The sequence below is a fragment of the Syngnathus acus genome, chromosome 24, assembly GCF_901709675.1.
Source record: "Syngnathus acus chromosome 24, fSynAcu1.2, whole genome shotgun sequence".
NCBI classification, from domain to species: Eukaryota; Metazoa; Chordata; class Actinopteri; order Syngnathiformes; family Syngnathidae; genus Syngnathus; species Syngnathus acus.
In genome coordinates this window covers 2855511-2874848 of record NC_051108.1, presented here as the reverse complement: position 1 = coordinate 2874848, position 19338 = coordinate 2855511, and the positions used below count along the sequence as shown (strand labels likewise).

Sequence of the window (19338 nt, the reverse complement as noted above, 5' to 3'; positions counted from 1 at the left end):
TCAAACACTAAATAATACATTCATTTTCACTACCCTGCATGCTATCTGAAGAGCCTATAAAATCATGTGGACAAAAAAGAACTCCTTGAAACAACAAAAACATGGTCAAGCGCGTAAAATAGTTCCATTCAAATTAGGCATATATTATATATATATTTATATATGTATATAGTTTTTGTACAAATACAGAATATTTGGCATTTATATCCATTTTTCTCAACATTTCAAAATAGAATTACAATTACCATCTTTATGCCATCACATTTCTTATAATTCCAAAACCCTTTAAAAGGCCTTTTTTTTTTTTTAAATTAAATCATTTTTTTTTCTACCAACGTCCACAACACGACACACTTCTCCATCAAAGGCAAACAACAGTGTGACTGCTCTCTCTCCTCATAATGAAATTATTATATAAAAAATATATATACTAACAATGCTTGTGAGTGGGTTCAAGTGGGCTTCTGGAAGCGGTGACATAATCATATCAATATTGTTCTGAAAAGCAGAGTGTGGGATGATTGAAAAATGAAAAAGAAATTGAAGTACCACCCAGCTATTAAGCATGTAAACTAAGCTTATTGCTTGAGGAGCAGATAAAGCCGGGTGTCGACGATGGGGTGATGTCATCCATGATTTTATAAGAAGAGAGAGCACGACAAGTGAAGGACATCTTTGCAGTGCACAAAACTAGTAAATGCTTCTCAATTAAAGATCAATCAGTTGGGGTTAGTGTGTGTGAGTGTGTCGATTGTCTGAATGAACCTAAAAAACATACATTGAGCACCAGTTTCAACTTTTTGATGTTCACTGATTCAGTTGGCGCGTCAAAGTAGGTCGATTTAAAAGTTAAATCGTAACCTCCACTGTCCTCCCGAAAACACAAACATACTAATGGTGCATAGTACGCAGACTTGGCCTCCAAGCCCACCTGCCGAGTTTGCCACGAGCCCTCTATGACCATGCAGTGAGGTAACAAGACGAGCCTATTAGCGTTTCACGTTCCTGTTGTCCGTATAAAAAAAAAAACAATCACAGCAGATAAATTTAATTTTAAATTTGTTGCATTTTTAAATTGTCCTACTCTAGGGCTGTCATTTTTTTAATATGTTAAGATTATTTTATCGATTATTACATAAATGAATCGAATAATCGGATAAAATATTTGCATTAGTGCATTTAAAACATTTATCCCCGATTACTTTCAAATTTAAATTTAAGTTACATTTTAAAATTGTCCTACTCTGGGGCTGTCATTTTTTAATATGTTTAGATTATTTTATCGATTATAACATTAATGAATCGAATAATCGGATAAAATGTTATTTGCATTAGTGTATTTAAAACATTTATCCCCGATTACTTTCAAATTTAATTTTAAGTTACATTTTTAAATTGTCCTTCTCTAGGGCTGTCAATATGTTTAGATTATTTTATCGATTATTACATTAATCAATCGGATAAAATGTTATTTGCATTGGTGTATCAAAAACATTTATCCCCGATTACTGTTAACCAGTTGTTTTTGTTTATTGAGAATTTAGTGATTTAAAAACCACCCAAACAACAGTTAAGCGATATCACAGAAGACTGATGGTCATTCAAAGTAAGAGCAAATGTTTGCAAAGGTCTTATTCCCTCTCTCCCTTGCACTCTAAAACTATAAAGATATATTTGAAATATTTTAAAATCACTCTAGGAAAACCCTGATGCTTTTCCTCTCGCGCTCTTATAACACATGATGAAGTGTGGATTTGAATGTTGCAGTGCCTCCGACTTAAATCTGACTCGAACCAGTTTACAGCCCTTTATAACGCTAAGAAGAAGTCGCAGCAGCAGCGGTAACCATCAACATGCACAACGCCATAAGGCACCTGAGGAATTGTCATGTACATAGTTGCCCAAGCCCCATTATAGCAAATATTTTTGGCTTATGCACATATATGATATCATGATTATTTAATATGTACTAATAGCCCCGCATGATACCAGTTACTGTGTGCAAGTCACATGGTGCACGTCTTTTTAACCCCACTATCTAAAACCCTGTAAATTCCTCACTACACAACACTACAAATACACAAACACACACACACCTATGCTTGAATAGGTAGTTGTTGTCCTACAATTGCTGTGTGTGTGTGTGATGCAGGAAAGAACTCGCCGATGTTTAGAACACACACTGCCAACCTTCCCTCCATCCACTAATCAAAATTCAGAAGCTGATTTTCATCGGGAAATTCACATGCATTATTGTGACTGATTTACAAAACCCAAAACAATTCAACCAGATCAATTAAATATTTTATCATTTTATGTTGTTAGTATGGAATTCAGTGAAATAGGCAAAATCTATATGGTCTCTATGTTCTATGATTTAAATTCATTAATGTTGTATTAAGAAATGGTACTGGGCTCCTTAGTGGCCCATCCGTCTTTTTTTTTTTTCTCCTCCAAGCACACCAAGAAGACATTTTGGACACTTTTGTGGGAGGTTATGAGAAAAGTCCTTGTCTGGCACGCTCTTATGAGTTTGGTGTGGAAGAACTTGACTGAGAACCCTGACCTATATACCACGAGACACCTTTGGCAAGAACTACAGCTAAGATTTGTGGCAATCCCAATCTTTTTTTTTATTTCCTTGTCCTGGCTGGTCCACCAACCACAAACTACTGAAGTAAGTGAGGGCTCTGTGGTTGCCATGGGAACAAACGGCACAACTCACCTAATTACAAGTGAACAATCTTAAGGATTATGAAGCTGTCACTTTATAGGTACATTTAGTTTACTGGATAGGCTAGTGCTAACATAGCATGAGAGCTTTTCTGCCATTATTATAGAAACCGAAAGACTATTTTGGGCAAACGCATTGCAAAGATGATCCTTCCTAACGTCACATTGGAGCACACACACACACAACCAGCGCAGAGACAAACGGGCACCATGTTGATAAATCTCTGTTTTAAAAAGTCCTTGAGTGTGTCTGTGCGCGCATAGGCCCGGGTTAAGGACAACACTTGGAGAGTAAAAAGCAGCACCGTTGACTAGAGTAACTGACGAGTGTTAAAGTGTCATTTGCACCCTTTGTTGACTAAATGATGTTTTGTGTGTGTGTGTGTGTGTGTGTGCGTAATCTGAGCTAAAGGTTGCAGCGTGGGAGCATGCCCTAATCAACCCATACAAATGCTCTGTTAAATCAACCAACAATCCCGTCAATACCAAATGCAAATTTGCAATTTGTCACAATATCCGAATAGAATGGCATGGAGGGAAAAAAAAAAAAAAAACCATCAACCGTCCTTTGCAATTCAACTGCAACATTATCACGTGAGCTCCATAAACTACATTTCCCTTGGAAATACAAACATGAATATCGTAAGGCGCAAAAAATGCTGTTCTGTACTCCCCTCTTGCGCAATCTCTCGAGTTCGTAGACGAATGTGTTCTGCAACGTGAACGCATCCAGCAGCAAAATGAGTTCCATGAATCAAATGGATGAAGGTTGAAAGAACTGAAGTTGAAAGTGATTTTTTTTTTAGAGAGAGGAACAATTACAACTTGACTAACAAACTCTCAGTGTACCAAATATTATTGAAAGTACAGAAAATATTGAAATCAGGTGTTGATTTGGGGCAATAGCAGCTCTAAAAGGCTAAAGTTGGAACGTTTGAGCTTGCTGCAAGCACCACACTCCTCAGAATTAGGAGTTGAATTGATTTGGAGGCTGAATTTTGAAAAAAAATCTAGAAGCGTAAGAATCGAAAGAATGGCAACACATCTTAAAGTGGGCGACGGAAGCAAGATGTGATGCCGGGAGCTGGTGTTGAATGAAGAAACCAAAAAATGAGCAAAGAGAAAATCAAGGATGAATCCGTGGACCTCAAAGCCTCGTCTGAGCTTCCGGGATGTAGATCTCGATGCTGTCGGCTCGCTCGGTAGCTGAGTTCTGTCTGAACGAAGCCGCTCGCTTGGCGGCCATGAGCCGTCTGCGGGCCTCCTGGCGCTGGCGGTCCTGGAGATCCAGCGATCGCTCTCGCATGACCCCGCCACGGCCCCTGCTGGGCCTCCTGGTCAGAGGGGGAATCCACTTTCGATCCTTTGGAAAGACAAGAAGATATGAAACACATCTCCATGGAAACGGTTATGGAGTTCCAATTTTCGATACCTTCTTCTCAGGACTCCCCAGCAGTTGCCACTTGTTGCTCTTGATCTGCTGCAGCTCTTCAAATTTGGCAGTGACGTCTTCAATGGAAAGCTGCAAGAGGTCCCAGAATCCGGCCAGGTCCTGAGATGTGGGTCTGGGCATGGCGCTTGGGTCCTTGTTTTAAGAAAAGAAGAGAAAACAAAAAAGAAATAGGGAAAGAAGGAAAGAAGAGAGCAACACACACTTTAGTGGCTATATTTTGCGTCAATCAACTCAGTTCATAGTCAAACCAACAAACAAGCCTTTTTACCTTGACTGCCACTAGGAGGCAGTAAAGCACCAATCGTGCCACTTCACGTCATGCATTACGTCAAGAAGAAAATGCACAGGTAAACTTTCTCAAACGCCTGGCTATTTTATGCTTTTTTTTGTGCTTATTTTGAATGTTTTTATTTTTATTCTGTTACGAATTTATGTATTTTATGGTCATTGTTGCCTCAAACAGGTATGAAAGAGCTTCAACGAGCAAGAGACATAAATCGATGAATTATCTGTCACACACATACATGCAACACGAGATTTTAATCTAATTAAACCTCGTAAAGACATAAAATGATGGACTTTGTCTCGGTGAGTATTTTTATTCATTAAACTGTTCATATTAGTTTATTTTTATGGTCCATTTGCAGTCGTTTGAAATGATGTGCTGTGGCTACTTCATGGACACCTGTTGATGATTTGTGCTCATTGGGCAAATTCGATTTTATTGTCTCTATAAATGTAGATAATTATTCTTTTATTTATTTTACCCTTCTGATGATAATGGATTGTGTCAGGTGGTCATAACGTTGCGGTCAGTGTGTGCTCTGTAGCCACTGTGGACTTGAGGACAAAGAATACAGTGGCAGTCCATTATTCCGAGTCTAAGGCTCAATTTCAAACTGCTGCCTTTGTGCATTAATGGAAGGGCTCAAATGCTTCCGATTGGAATTCCCCTTTCGTTTTCAGATGGCTCGACAGCGGCGAAGGGACTGTTCCTCTATCGATTGCTGCGGTCTATTGCTGGAGGGCGAACCAGATTGTCAAAGCTCAGGCAGAGAAGGATATGTTTTCCCATAATGCAACTCTCTAAGAAGCAAATTAAAAGCATGGGGGGGCTTGTCAATAGTACATCAAGGTTTTGTTGTCCATCACTCACCAGATTTTGCTGACATAGCCAGTAAAACTGCTGAAACTTTTGGGACATGAGCAGCTGAGCGCTTCCCACCGCACTCCGGATTTTTCCTAGAACTGCAAACGTAGAGATATTCAAGACACAATCAACTCCAGTCAGATTGAAGAGAAAACCAAAAAGATGCTCACTCTCCTCCGTCAGATCGTGTTCCTCCGCCTCCCCCTCCATCTCTTTACACCATCCCTCCATCCTTTTGGATTCATTGTGAAGAAGCTGCATGAACCAGCTGCCGTCCCTGCGAAGAGGAGACACTCGACCCGTCTCGCTGGCCTCCAGGCTGGGTTCAACAAGCCAGGGTGCAGGCTGCGGGCTGGGGGGCCCGCTGGAGGTCCGGTAGTCCTCCCTGTAGCTAAACAGGCCTTGTGTGCGCACTGTACGGATGGCCCCGTACTGCGTGGGGGTGCTCGGCTCAGAGTGGCGCCCAAAAGCGCCACCGAACTGCAGACCCTTGTCCTCCATGGAGGGGAAGCCCTCTAGCTCCATGTCGGCTTGCACGGCGGTGGTAACGCTGTTGGACCGCTTCACCCGACCTCGCCTAAACGTGCGGAGGTCATGTGATTAGAATTGACGTGCAACTCCTGGACGTGATGAAATGTCAAAGTGGTGGCACCACATACCTTTTGTGATCCTCCACCTGGATACCTATAGAGTGAAACTGAGGAAGACCTTTGCTTTCAGTCTCGGATTCTGTCGCAGTTTCCACCTGTTGAAGACCCGCCGCAAATTGACAGTCGATTGAGATTCAAGACGATTGTAGTTTCGTGGTTATGCTGTACGTGCCTGTATCCCGATGGAGGATCTTGGAGTTTTGAGGTACTCTTCCGCCTTGGATACCAACACGGCTTTGTCGCAAGTCTGGATGGAGCTGTGGCTGCCCAAAGATGCGTGCCTCTTGGGCGCCGCAGACTCCATGGCCATCGTGACGGCTTTGGAGCTGTCCAGGCTGTCCATGGAGCTGTAGATGGGACGTCCGAGGCTGTCGGTGGCCCACAGACCGCCTCGGGGTTGCCTCCCGTCCTGGTAGGCATCTTGGGTGGATTCAGTGCTGCTCTGGGCTGTCACAGAGATAAGAGGCTTGGTGGTGGCGCGCGGGGGCACGGGAGGTGGGGTCTTCTTGTAACTAGGAGGATATGACACCGCTGGATAGCACAAGCAGGATGACAGGACGAGGAAAAGGCAAAAGAAGGATGGAAAAATGAATACAAGCCAAACTTAATGGGAGGAGAAAAAAAACATCACCAAAGGCAAGCGACTAAAAAGCACAATGGGAGCTCAGAAATGGTTAAAATTCATTAAGTTGAGATAACGCAAGGCGATCTGTTGCCTGCTAAAACACACATCAATGTTAACAATTGTAGTCACAGCACACACACACACACACACACTCAGACTACTTGGCTGAGAGCTAATTAAGTGCAACAAAACCAGCGGAATTCTGTTAAGACAAATCCCATCACAGACTTGACTTCCTTCCAACTTGAAGAGGCTGCAGTGCTGCAGGAGACTGTGGGTGGCTTCCAAATGGAAGCTTTGTGACTCAGGCAATATTGAAACACCACATTGTCTATTTATACACTTTGGAGCCATCTGACTTCATTTTCAACACTGAGCATCTTACATACAGACTTGGCCATCAGCTGAAAGACTGCAAACGAAAGAGCACAGCGACTGGATTTTCTTTTTTTAGAATTCATTAAAAATGATTTCGGACTAACTGACTCAAAGCAAGAAAAGAAAAATAACCTTCCTACACTGGATCAGATCTAAATGATGACGACTGACTGGTACCTTGCGGTGGCTGAGCACGGTCCACACTGCACGAAGTAGGGAGACGAAACTGAATGCCTGCAAGAGCCAAGCAGAGCCAGTTATTGGAGACTCGGCCAAGTGTGACACAGATAAAAACGCTCGCGGACTACATTTACATAGCAAAGCAGACTGAATTCCAAAGCAATTATTGACGTGTTTTCCTTGCATTTGTTACATCGGTCAGGAAAGGAACACAGTTATTCTGGATTGACTGAGCTTGATTGGTGACATTTTAATACTGCTAATATGAAATAGCTCTGGTTGTCCATTTTTTTACCTGTGTTTCTTTTACAATTTCCAACGTCATCATACAGTGGGCAAATATTTCAGACAAAACAATTTTTTATTTTAGCTGTCGGCTTTCAAATACTGCCTTAAAAAAAAATCTAAATGCTCGACAAAATGCTGAATTAAAATCTATGTTGCCCATGTATCATGATATCATACTACGCATGCATAATGTCAAAAACAGACATGTTATCTTCATGTACAATACATACACATATTCACGAGACAAGAATCCAATTTTGGGAATTTCGCGTTGCATCAGATCAGCTAATTAGGATTTAAACAAAGACAAATCTGAGTGCCTTCATTTTGTTTCTTTTTACATCATTACTTGCTGTATTACAGCATGTAGAGTACAATTTGACACAATGACAGACAAGGTCTCGATATTAAGTATGACTAGAACGGACCATATACGAAATACTGTCCATTTTTTGGTGATCTGGACAAAATGATGGTCGCAACAATTGAAATAGTCACTCCCCGCCCGCCGTGCGACCCGGTCCACTCGCGCCAGACGCCGCCGCCTTTGCCACAGTTGCGATGTAGGGCTGGCAGAGAGGCTGGTGAGAGGCCGCTCTGACGCAGATCAGGGCGGCTTGGTGCTTAATGACGTGCAATGACTGACGAGCTGTGCATGAGCATGGGGGCTGGAGATGGAACAGAGTGATTGTGTGGTGTGCGTGTGATGCTAATCCTGCCTCATTTCATCTTTGCGGGGACAATTATACGTTCATTGAGATTAGAATAAATAGTAGTCTTCGAAAGCCTCGAAGCCACAAAAAAAACAATCGTTTGACGGTAAACATTTCATCTTTGCGCGTTTGCTTAGCGGTGACTTTATGTCCTTGCGAGGGAAAAGAACCTAACCAAAACAAAATAGTATCAATTTTGATTGACAAATAAATGGTAATTCAACCTCTTTTTAATATTGTGCCTAGTCAAGAGATAAAAATTGATTCCTGGGGTCATCTTAGCCGTATTGGGCAGTACTTAAAGATTAAAGATTAAGATTAAAGTCCCAATGATCGTCACACACACACCTGGGTGTGGTGAAATTTGTCCTCTGCATTTAACCCATCCCCGTGTGATTTTAATCCATCCCCTGGGGGAGAGGGGAGCAGTGAGCAGCAGCGGTGCCGCGCTCGGGAATCAGTTGGTGATCTAACCCCCCAATTCCAACCCTTAATGCTGAGTGCCAAGCAGGGAGGCAATGGGTCCCATTTTTTTAGTCTTTGGTATGACCCGGCCGGGGTTTGAACCCACAACCTTCCAGTCTCAGGGCGGACACTCTACCACTAGGCCACTGATTGGATATGTTGAGACCCGGTAAGATGTGAACACTGTAAAGAATGCAACTACCGTATTTTCCGCACTATAAGGCGCACCGGATTATAAGGCGCACCTTCAATGAATGGCCCATTTGAAAACTTTGTCCATATATAAGATATATACATTTGGCCCGCGGGCCGGACTTTGGACACGCCTGCTGTAGTGGCTCAATATTGGTCCATATATAAGGCGCACCTGATTATAAGGCGCACTGTCGGCTTTTGAGAAAATTGGAGGTTTTTAGGTGCGCCTTATAGTGCGGAAAACACGGTAAATAAACTACTGCTTGGTCGAAACCTAAAGAGGGTGATTACAGTCAACACAAATGCATTTTTTAATAAGAGCAATAAGGTCGCTCCATGGTTGGCAAACAGTCTACTGTTTGCTCCAAAGTCAGCTGGGATCGTCTCCAGCTCACCTGCAACTCAAGAAACAAAATGGCTGGCTGGGTTTTCTCCAGTAACATTGAAGTTATTGATTGTTGTGTTCCTAAAAATATACACCCTCCAATTGTGTTCCTTATATCTATTTTGTGCATCTGCATGTCACTGGCTGTATTATCGCCATGTTCTCTCGAGCGTGAGGGCCGGTTGATGAAGATGGGTGAGAAGATGAAGAGATGTATGAGTGATCTGACAGAGGACATCTCGGACACCTGATGATTCTGCCGTTGGATTTTCGACTTCTTCTACAAGGTAGGCTGTTTTTTTTTTTATGTATATATTGACTGTAATGTAAATAGAGGTTTGCACAAGCATGTTGTTTGGTTGCCACATACATAGATACATACAGTGGTGATGCCCCCATGGATGCAACCTTACATGTATGATAGTCTCACAACAAACCAATACAAATCAGTGTCAACGAGGTATATTTGTAGATATTTTTTCTTAAATTAGGTTTATGTGATTTCATGTTGTTTGGACTTGTCATGTTGTAATGTGTGTGTTGCTCATACTAACCTTGCTGCACATTAAAATGATCAGCGTGTGTTGATTGCAAGAAATTTTAAGATTGTCAAGCTGTACTCAAAAAATTAGCCAGGGAGCAAAATTATGACGATAAGGGCCATAGAGTGAAAGAAATTAATTTAACACACGCAATGTGATTTGTCAAACCTGAGATTTTCAACAGTGAAACTATTATTATGATTATTCAGGGCTTTAATAAGAGCATTGATTTGTGCTGGTTTGTAGAACAAAGCTGTTTATTTGATCGTAACCTGCCTCACTGCATGCCAGTCTATTTAAAAGACAAAGATAGTCGCCACAATCAATTCTGTTCAATGGTTAAACCAAAGAGGATGCGTTAGTGTTCAAATTGATGACTGTAAATTTTAAAGAAATGAAAATAATCTGATAAAAACTAAATCTATGGAAAAAAAATCATTCTTTTAAGTTATCCTTTGAAAAGTTGTCAACATAAATCAATACAATGTGCTACCGCTAACAAAATGGCAACTACAGTACTTCTTTTTATTCCTTTATCAATTACTGCTAAACAAACGTTCCACTGACTTGAAGGTGAGAAAAATGAAGACAATTAAAATACACTAGCATGACAACATGACATTATTTTCATTCCTACCAAGTGAAAAATGTCAATGGGTCGGACAAAATGTATGAAACATATAAAAGAAAGAAAGAATAAAACTGTTCCCTACCAGACCTACCGTACTCTCTACGCCCCCCAGCTAAGCTACGGGCGCCTAAAATGGGGAATAAAAGAAAAAGGAAATAATAACCAACCCAAAAAATGACAGCTTTCCTTAAAAAAAAGCAAAAAAAAAGACTAAGAAGAGCTCTTTTAATGTGTTTTAGGGTAAACAACTGGTTGTGTGTTGTTTTGTCGGATGTAAAGCTATGACCCCCATTAAATTAGCATCAGCATAAACATTGTAAGCATTTTTAATTCCATCTTTTATATCAATTTATGAAAAATACATAAGGCCAAGAAAATTTGGAATAAAAATTCACAAAAACACCACAGTAAGCAAACGGAAATTGAAAGCAAGAGTATTACATCCATGATTCATTCATTTACAAAATATAAGCACGAGTTAACGAATGCAAGCGAAAGCCATTGTATTCAAAAGGGTGGGATGTTGTTTTGGAACATGGACTGAATCTGATTCATGAAACATTCCAGTGTGAAATCCCTGAAAGTCAGCAGAGAACCAAAAGAAGAAAAAAAAAGAAGCTTAATAAGTCCTAATAAGTGTATGTAATACATTTGGCACAGTTATTTTGTTAGATCTCTGGGTGACAACATATCCTCAACAGAATATTCAAACAAATGTATTGGGATAAATAAACAAACAGGCAATTATATATTTAATTTAAAAAAAAAAAAGATTCTCTATCCCGATTTCCTCCCTATTTTTATTCTGATTCTCATTTATAGACCAATGTTGTTGCTACATTTCTTTTTTTAAATCGAGAGTACAATCTTTGGAAAAATGATGAAATTAAGATGAAACTCAAGATAAATCATAATCGGTTGGCTGATTTTTTTTCCTTTCTTTTTCTTTCTTTCTTTTTTTTTATACAAAAATATGACTGTATTTCAAATCAACAATTTAAAACTACTTGTGAGTACATAATGCTACTACAAAATAAGTTCACCAGCAAAAGATGTGATTGTGATAAGAACTGCAAATAATACATTTATCTTACTACAATATAATTTGAAAAGAAAATGCCAGCAAAAAGAAAAGACCATTCTATCACAAGCAACTCAATATGACTTAACCTTCCAAAAATACACCAAAGAACCAAGAATTTGCATAGAATGAATGAATACAGATTGGAGACATCATGATTGGCCAGCACCTTAAAATCACCTTGCATTCCCCCAGCAAAGGAGAAAATATTGTTGAGAAATGCCATTGCAATTCCCTCAAATAATGTCTTGTTTTTTTCAATATACTGTATACACATAAGTCTTTATTAGCTATATATTTCACAGTCATGTGCCTTCAATGACATAGTGATAAACCTGCTTTTTATTTGACATTTATAGAACAGAAAATTGTCAGTATTGCACATTTGGGCTATAGCAACAATGAATTTGAGCTTTTAGCCATCTATCACCCTTTATTTCATAGTTCTGCTGTAAAATATGCGTTCCGGTACCCAAAAGAAAATTATTCTGCGTAACAATTTATTACTGCTGGGGATGAGCAGATCATTTGGAGTTATTCTGTTGATCATTTGAAACTGATGGGGGGGGGGGGTGAATGGTGTGCTGTACTCAACTGCAACCAGCAGAGGCGCTGTTGGGTCAGTTTTGACTAGTTGCATCCTTGCAAAGTCAATTGTAGGAAGTTATAGGAGTTTAATGGGAAGCAAATAGCCAGTCTGCTGTATTTTTGTTATGTATTTGATGGAATTAGCGAAAAAGCGACAACTTTTTTTTGTTTTGTTTAATGTGAACAGGCTCACCGTCATTTATTAGTGCTTTTTTTATGTTACAAAATTGCTTTAAAAAAATGTTATTAAAATTTGGATGGAATTGCTGCAACGATTGCCTTTTGGTTGCACAAAGTGGAAAGAAGCTCCATTCTCACTCAGCACAGTAGTCCCCATTGGCAGGTTCACATTTAAGTCAGGGCTGTGATACATCACAATTCTCCAGCGATCTGTATCTCGGGACAACAAGATCGGGAATGCTAGCGGCTAACGGGCTACTATCATTTCCAAAGTCATGACCGACAAAGTCAACCAGCGGCTCCTACCCATTAAGATCAGTCAGGAGCCCAGCTTGGCCATCACTAGTGAGGCGGTTTCAGTACATTCACCGGTACCATACTGCACCTCTGATTGTCTACATTTGGGGGACTTTTTATTTTGTCCAAACTTTTACCAACTCAAACTGGGATTTTTTTTTTAGACTGTTGAGGCAATCAACTTTCAGTGACCATTGCTACCACCCAAGTGATGGACATGAAGAAATAAATGACCTCAAAGACTTGGAAAAAGGTGCTGTGTTTGGTTTCCAACCAAAGTTAACGATTCTTTACTAACCGATCTCAACTGCTCATCCAACACAGTATGTTTGACCTGCAACCAGTACAACCAGTACAGTAAATATTTGAATATATTTGATATATCTATACAAAATTGTACACATTATATACAAACATGACAGGAAGTTAAATGGAACTTTTGAAGCCATTACCATTTGTTCTACGTGATCATTTGATTGTTTTTCCTCATTTGCATGTTGTGAGACCTTTTCATTTGAAGGTTCATAACCGCAAGCTACACTGGATTGTAAACCAAACTGTCCTTTTTCACTTTCTTGAAAGATAACAGTTTCTAATTTTGGTGGTCAACCCCACATCAACTTTATTGTGTTGAAATATTCAAAATTGGCTTAAAAAGTAAGCAAAGGTTGACGTGTGACGGACGCTTTGATGAAAATAACTTCAATTAAATATAGATGCATTCTTTACAAAATAATTTTGAGGGTTTATAAAGTTATTCACAGTATACGCAGGCGGTGGAGTTAAGTCTCGACATGGAGAAACGGAAATGAACACGAGTTAAGATCCGCGTTGTGCAGGGACAAACCAACTTCATCAGCTGACCGTCAGATATTACGTCGCTCATGTTTGCTCGAGTCAAATTTTTTTTTAAAAAGACAATTGAGGAAAGACAATGCTGCTCTTGTTGGCACTTGTTGATCTATAGATCAGCTACCATCTCGCTCACATTCACAGCTCAGTCTGAAGGTGGAGGCTGTTAAAAGAACTTTTGGAACCTGTTTGACAGCTGACAGAGAGTAAAGGGACTAACAACAGCCTATGGATGTTCAATCGGTTTTCCCATGGCTACCTCACCTGGTTCTTGATAGTGACGGATGAGCGTGATTAGAATGACATAGACATATATGACATGGGCCCGCTGGTGTACTTCCTGCACCACAGTTCAAGACTGGCACTTCTGTGACCGCCTGTGTGGCCACACATTTCTTGCGGTTTGGGGACCCTTTGCTTTTTGTTGATCTCCCACGGGAAGTCCTCCATGGGAAGCGGGCTGGCGGGACTGCCCGAGCCCTCGGGTGTGCTCTCGGGGGTTCCCTCTATGATCTCAATGCGGGGCGGGTTCATTAAATCCATGATGCTAAACGGCGCCGGTTCAGGTTGACACATGACTGATTTGTCCTGCGTGTGCTGCCGAATGGACCAGCTGGATCCCGCTTGGATTCCGACGGAGACTCGATCTTGCGTTTGCGTGGTGCCGTCGCTGCACGGCTCACGACACAATGTCCACATATTGTAGCACTGAGTGAAGTTGAAGAAATTGCTGTTGAAAGTCTTCAGCTCCCCGCAGACATCTCGCCGGAGCTCGGCTAGCTCGTAGCGCATGGCCGAGATCTCATCCTTCCACTGCATGTTGAAGGCGGCCACCATATTTGCCGATTCCTTGAAGGCCTGGATGGCTTGAGGGACCGGTGGCTCAGTTGTGGCCATGGGTGAGGCACTGGGGACCCTGTATGACGGCGGTGTCGCCGGGGGCACTGAGATGGCCGTTACGGTGGAGCTAGTACTGTGCTGGCTGCGAGCGGCCACCGTCTCCCTCTCCAGCCTCTCCAGCTCTGCATAGGCAGAGGAGCTGGCACCATCATCGTCCTCTATCATGTCGTCATTTAGAAAAGAGGTCTCATCCACAACATCATATCCCTCTGGAAGAAAAATTTGAATATGCAAGGTGAAAGGAACAGCTGGAGTGGGATCGGATTGAGGTTCTCAACTGGAGTCTTCTACAGATATCTATGACAAGCATACGGTATGTGAGTCAGCAGCAGGCAATTCCGGACAACTCAATTGTGATGTTTTTTCAGTATTCTTCTTTTTCTTTTGCTGTTTAACCATCTAAAATTGTGTCACGGAACTCACATACTGTAGGCTTTTCACGTTTTACACTGCCTTCTCAGTCATGTCAAAGAATAACAAGCGTCTTGCCATCTTTTTTTTTTTTTTTTTTACTGCACAGCACAGAAAAGGGGTCAAACACATCAATCATCATCAAATCAGCATTTGCTTACTTGAGAATGGATTCATCCAAAAAAAAAAAGGTTTTAGTTTTGTGCCATTTAGTGCAAAACGAAAAGATGTTAAGAGAGTGATCGATCCACAAGCCACTGGACCAAGAAACAGTTATGAACCCTATTGAACATATTTGGTCCAAGGTGTCTAATTTGACCTTCTACTTCCAACTTCATGGCTGCAATCCCACAGTCAAAGACAGCTGACACTCAATGCCAAAAGGGTAGACTTCGCCGCTTTTTAACAAGAAGCCACACTTTGATGGGAAGAAGAAGAAGAAAAAAAAAAAGAAAAAAAGACGTTCACATATGTATGATACATCTGAGACAGTGGCGATTTTATGCAAAAAAAATGAAAGCAGTTGAAGTTTTGGGAAGTATACAAATATTTCCATTTACAGATATCTAACGCACACTTAATAGCGACATTGCAAACAACTCACAAAAGTCAGCGTTGCTTCTGTCGTCACAAATCGAGTGAGTTGTTTACCCGATTAACGGCTATTTTAATCACTGAGAAGGCAGTGCAAACACATATACATAGATATATGTATGCTTCAGGATTAATAAAATACCTGCAACAATCATCACTGATGCTTCCAGTTGTTCTTTTCCCAAGAGATGGTTGGTCAAATGGAGAGGGGGGGGTTGGCAGCTCGTCTGCCCTTACAGAGCACCACACGGGATCAAATTCGGACATAAACTAAGCGTTTGCTAGCGTCAAAAAAATTCATTGAAGGAATCCCCAGTAACAATTTCTCGGCCGCTATTTCCTCGGAACAGTGTAAATATTGCATCCTAGGAGAGATAAGCTTGGATAGGAGATGGCTAATCACCACCAGGGGAGCCCTTCCAAAATGTTAGCTGTAAATTTGCCAATTCAAGTTCAGCAAATAAGACGGTGGGATTGGAGAGTACTCATCTATCGTATCCTCAGTGCTTCTGAAATTGTAGATGGAAACCAAACTGAAGTTGGTCGGTTCAAATAAAATACATAATTCCAAATTGAACAGGAAACAAACCAAAAAAATAAAAATAAACACACACATCGGTTTCCATTTGAAATTGACAGAAAAGGAAAGTACAAAAAAAGCTGGCTATAGTGAGCACATATTTAAAGAAAAAAATGTTTCAATAGGGTTCATAGCTTTACTCTTTACGGTAAACAGCAAATGCAACTGGCCAGGGAATATATATTTGTTTGTCGACTTACCTTAATGTGATCATATGGTTCTAGTTTTTAGCCAATCAGAGCAGTTGTTTGTCTTGACCCAAATATTTTCTAAAAGCCTACCATTCCCTGACCCCTTGCCCATGCCCTTCTGACAACACATCTGTTGTAAACATAGAACACCACAGTTTCACATGCGCGGGGCCCTTTTTGTATTTTTTTTTTTTTGTAGACATGCCATGTAATGTAGCTGTGCTGTTGTGTGGTGATGAGTGCACTCGACCCCTCCCACCCCAAAAACTAAGCAATCCAGATATGCATGGAGACATGTAAGCAAATCCATCGAAACATTCAGGGTGATGCAAAAACCTCTAAAAAAAAAAACTCAAAAGAAATTCAAGGGTTCCCCACTGTACATATGTAGGTATGTCAAGTTTGTGCATGTGATGCATGAGGTTATGTAATCTAGGCCCTCTCTCAGTTAGCGGGTTATTGTTTTACCTGTTGTGGATCTGAGAGTTGAAGTGACAGTGGAGGATGTCATTGAAGGCAAGCAGTCGTCATCTTGGGAATAACCAGCCTGTATTGCACGGAGGTAACTGTGGCTTCGAGTGCGGAACGAACCCGGCAGGTCCAAGGCCTCCATAGCCTGGGATTCTACTTCGCTAAAAACGGACTCGCAAACTGACTCAAACTGGCCATTGATCTCAGTCTCACTCACCTGAGAGACAAAAACAGGAATAGCAGTCCTTAATTTTTCCTCTTCCTTTCTCTTTCTCACTTTGATTCTTCCCCTTTGCACAGCAAATATGAAGGAGTGTTAGCATAAGGACATGGCCACTGACAATTCCCGACCAACTTCAAACTGCATGAAAGGCAACATCAAATAAAAAAAACACAGTCACACATAATATGTTAGCTTGGTAGTGCACAGCATTTTTTTTTTTTTCATCTTCCGTAACCCCGCCCCCCCCCAAAGTAGGTACATTTAATAGTCATTTCTAAAATAAATAAATTCAGCTTCAAAGTGGCGTATTTGCTCTTGCCACAGTGTCCTATACTGATAATAATAATTTATGTAAACTTACATGTTTCACTTTTTTAATCAAGTCAATATTAAGATGATTTAGATGCTTCTTTGAGATTTGGGACAAAAACACATTTTCCCTCCTCTTACTTGTTCTCCATTAACGGACTTCAACAAATCATTTTACTGCGGCAACCACCAGGGTCCAAAGCAGCTCCAGAACAGACTCGCACAACTGATAGCGGTGTATGAAAAGGGAAATACCTGGAAATGTTGATGTGTGGTTAATTATGATGCTTTGTCTCACAGCCCCTGTGCCTAGCCGCTAATCTTGTGACCTAAGTAGCAGTCTGCTATTTGGTATGTCAGGAAGTTAGGTCATTGGTAGACCAAGATGACAAGTGAGTTAGATATCAAAGACATGCAGATTGGCTTTCTGATGAAATTGTAGGTTAACTCAAAAATGAACATTGAATGCTTGTTTGTGTGTGTGCATAATTCTGAGACAAAATTGAATTTCAAGTGTAGTTCAATCATGTAAAAAATAGGATTTTTTTTCGGACTATAGGGCGCAATGTATAAGGTGCATTACTGTAAATTAAAGAAAACAAATTCGTAGAAATAAGCCGAACTTTATCGACTTAAATTCGACATTCATACATAAGGCGTGGCTAGTTATAAGGTGCATTTTTGAGAAAATGAAAAGATTTTAAGCGCGCCTTATAGTTCGAAAAATACGGTAATTGACGCTTATTTATCTCAGTCTATAGAACACAATTAGCTGTCGCCCTCCAATAAGACTAGCTCAATGTCACACCCGTCTAAAGATACAATCGAAAATAAATCTATTTGCATTACCATGTTGCCACTCACCTGACTGACGCAGCTAGCTTGACTGAGGGTGCTGACAGCGCGCATGTAGCTCTGGTTGCGAGAGCGGAAGGGCGGCGGATGAAAGGTGGTGGCCGGGTCCAGCGTCACGCTTGGGTGGGCCCGCATTTCTCTCATGGTGTGCAACCGGTAGCCCGGGCTGAGAGATAAGACGTTACACATCGACTTGATTAGATAGATTCGAATATATGTCGATTTCCCTTGGACCATATGCCATAGCGAGATTGCCCTCTAACACAACAAAAGAAGTATGTTTGAATTAAAGTAGGAGTAATCAGAACCCCGCTGTGACCGCAGCAACGAAAATAGACGCAAAGTGGTTGAAGGGTGGCAGATGCGTGACGCCTCCCTGCCTTCTCACATTTTGGCTTTGTTTCACACTGCCTGCAAACACTCATGGAGAGCAATAAAAACGTACGCAGCAACAGGGACGGGTGGGATGTGATTCTATAGAACTTTCTAGTTTGTGAGGAAACTTTCAATGACTCAAATGATTGCTCTGGTTATCTGAAAATGATCAAACTGGTACATTAAACCAGACCTACCTATGGGTGTCGAAATGGGGTCTCTGCATGGCTGACTTGAGGACCAGCGCATCGGGTCGAACGCTTTTCTGCGGGGAGGTCTTGGGGCTTTCGGAATCGCCGCTATCATCGTCCACCTCTCCCATGGCTTTCACATAGCTACTGCTCCTCATCCGCCGACACGGGATCTCGTCATCCTTCTCGCCGGGGTATCCTCCCCACTCGTCTTGAGGTACCTTGTGGGCAAGAAAAAAGCCTTCACATTTCAGTTATTTACAAGGACAACAGGGCCCAATTAGCTAAACGAGCGTTGCCTAAGCTCTCGCTTCTACCGAAGTAAAGACGGCATTTAAGTGATACACAGCACACCCCCATGGGAGTTAGATCCAGTCTACTTCAGCTTCTATCTCCAAATGTAATAATGCACTTTCCAGGTCATTAAATAGCTTAGCAAGCACAAAACAGAAGGGAAATGTCTGTTGTTTCCTCCCAAGAAATGAAGCTCTCGTTAATACGTTAGCATTTTAGCCGACTGCTTTTCGGTGAACATAATCTTTAAGTGGTAAGGCTGCAGTATTTCATTTTGAGACGAAGACGTTCAATCACATTTATTATTATTATTATTATTATTGCGGGGAAAATAAACTAAGTTGACCGCAAAAATGGGCTGAAAATTTCTGCTCGTTGCCAATGCCGCTTGTGAAAACGAATGATTTTTTGTGACTTCCTAAGGAATTCTCATGAGAACATGCTCAATGCGGCCAGGTGGCAGCTGCAGGGATTCTGCCAGCTGACTCATAAGCTTGTTAAACGCCAGTCAGAGAGCTGCTGTATTGACACCCTTTCAACAGCTGCTGCTTGGGAGTT

General features: G+C 41.2%; 1 protein-coding gene across 3 annotated transcripts in view; it reads right to left on the bottom strand.

Annotated features, from left to right (window-relative positions):
* Positions 1-293: 293 nt before the first annotated feature.
* LOC119118400 (disks large-associated protein 2) overlaps positions 294-19338 on the bottom strand; it is a 31029-nt gene continuing 11984 nt past the window's right edge. The window contains exons 3-13 of one of the 3 annotated variants that reach the window (XM_037245412.1): positions 18493-18707; positions 17930-18086; positions 16531-16750; positions 10471-10515; positions 7167-7223; positions 6159-6517; positions 5996-6081; positions 5507-5913; positions 5343-5434; positions 4166-4318; positions 294-4096 (exon numbers count right to left, since the gene is read on the bottom strand). In XM_037245412.1, the coding sequence (XP_037101307.1) occupies positions 3881-4096; positions 4166-4318; positions 5343-5434; positions 5507-5913; positions 5996-6081; positions 6159-6517; positions 7167-7223; positions 10471-10515; positions 16531-16750; positions 17930-18086; positions 18493-18707 (2007 nt within the window). In that variant the 3' untranslated portion in view covers positions 294-3880. Of the gene's footprint in view, positions 4097-4165; positions 4319-5342; positions 5435-5506; positions 5914-5995; positions 6082-6158; positions 6518-7166; positions 7224-10470; positions 10516-10698; positions 14496-16530; positions 16751-17929; positions 18087-18492; positions 18708-19338 lie in introns of those variants that run through there. The other 2 variants (XM_037245413.1, XM_037245414.1) reach the window with 2 other exon arrangements.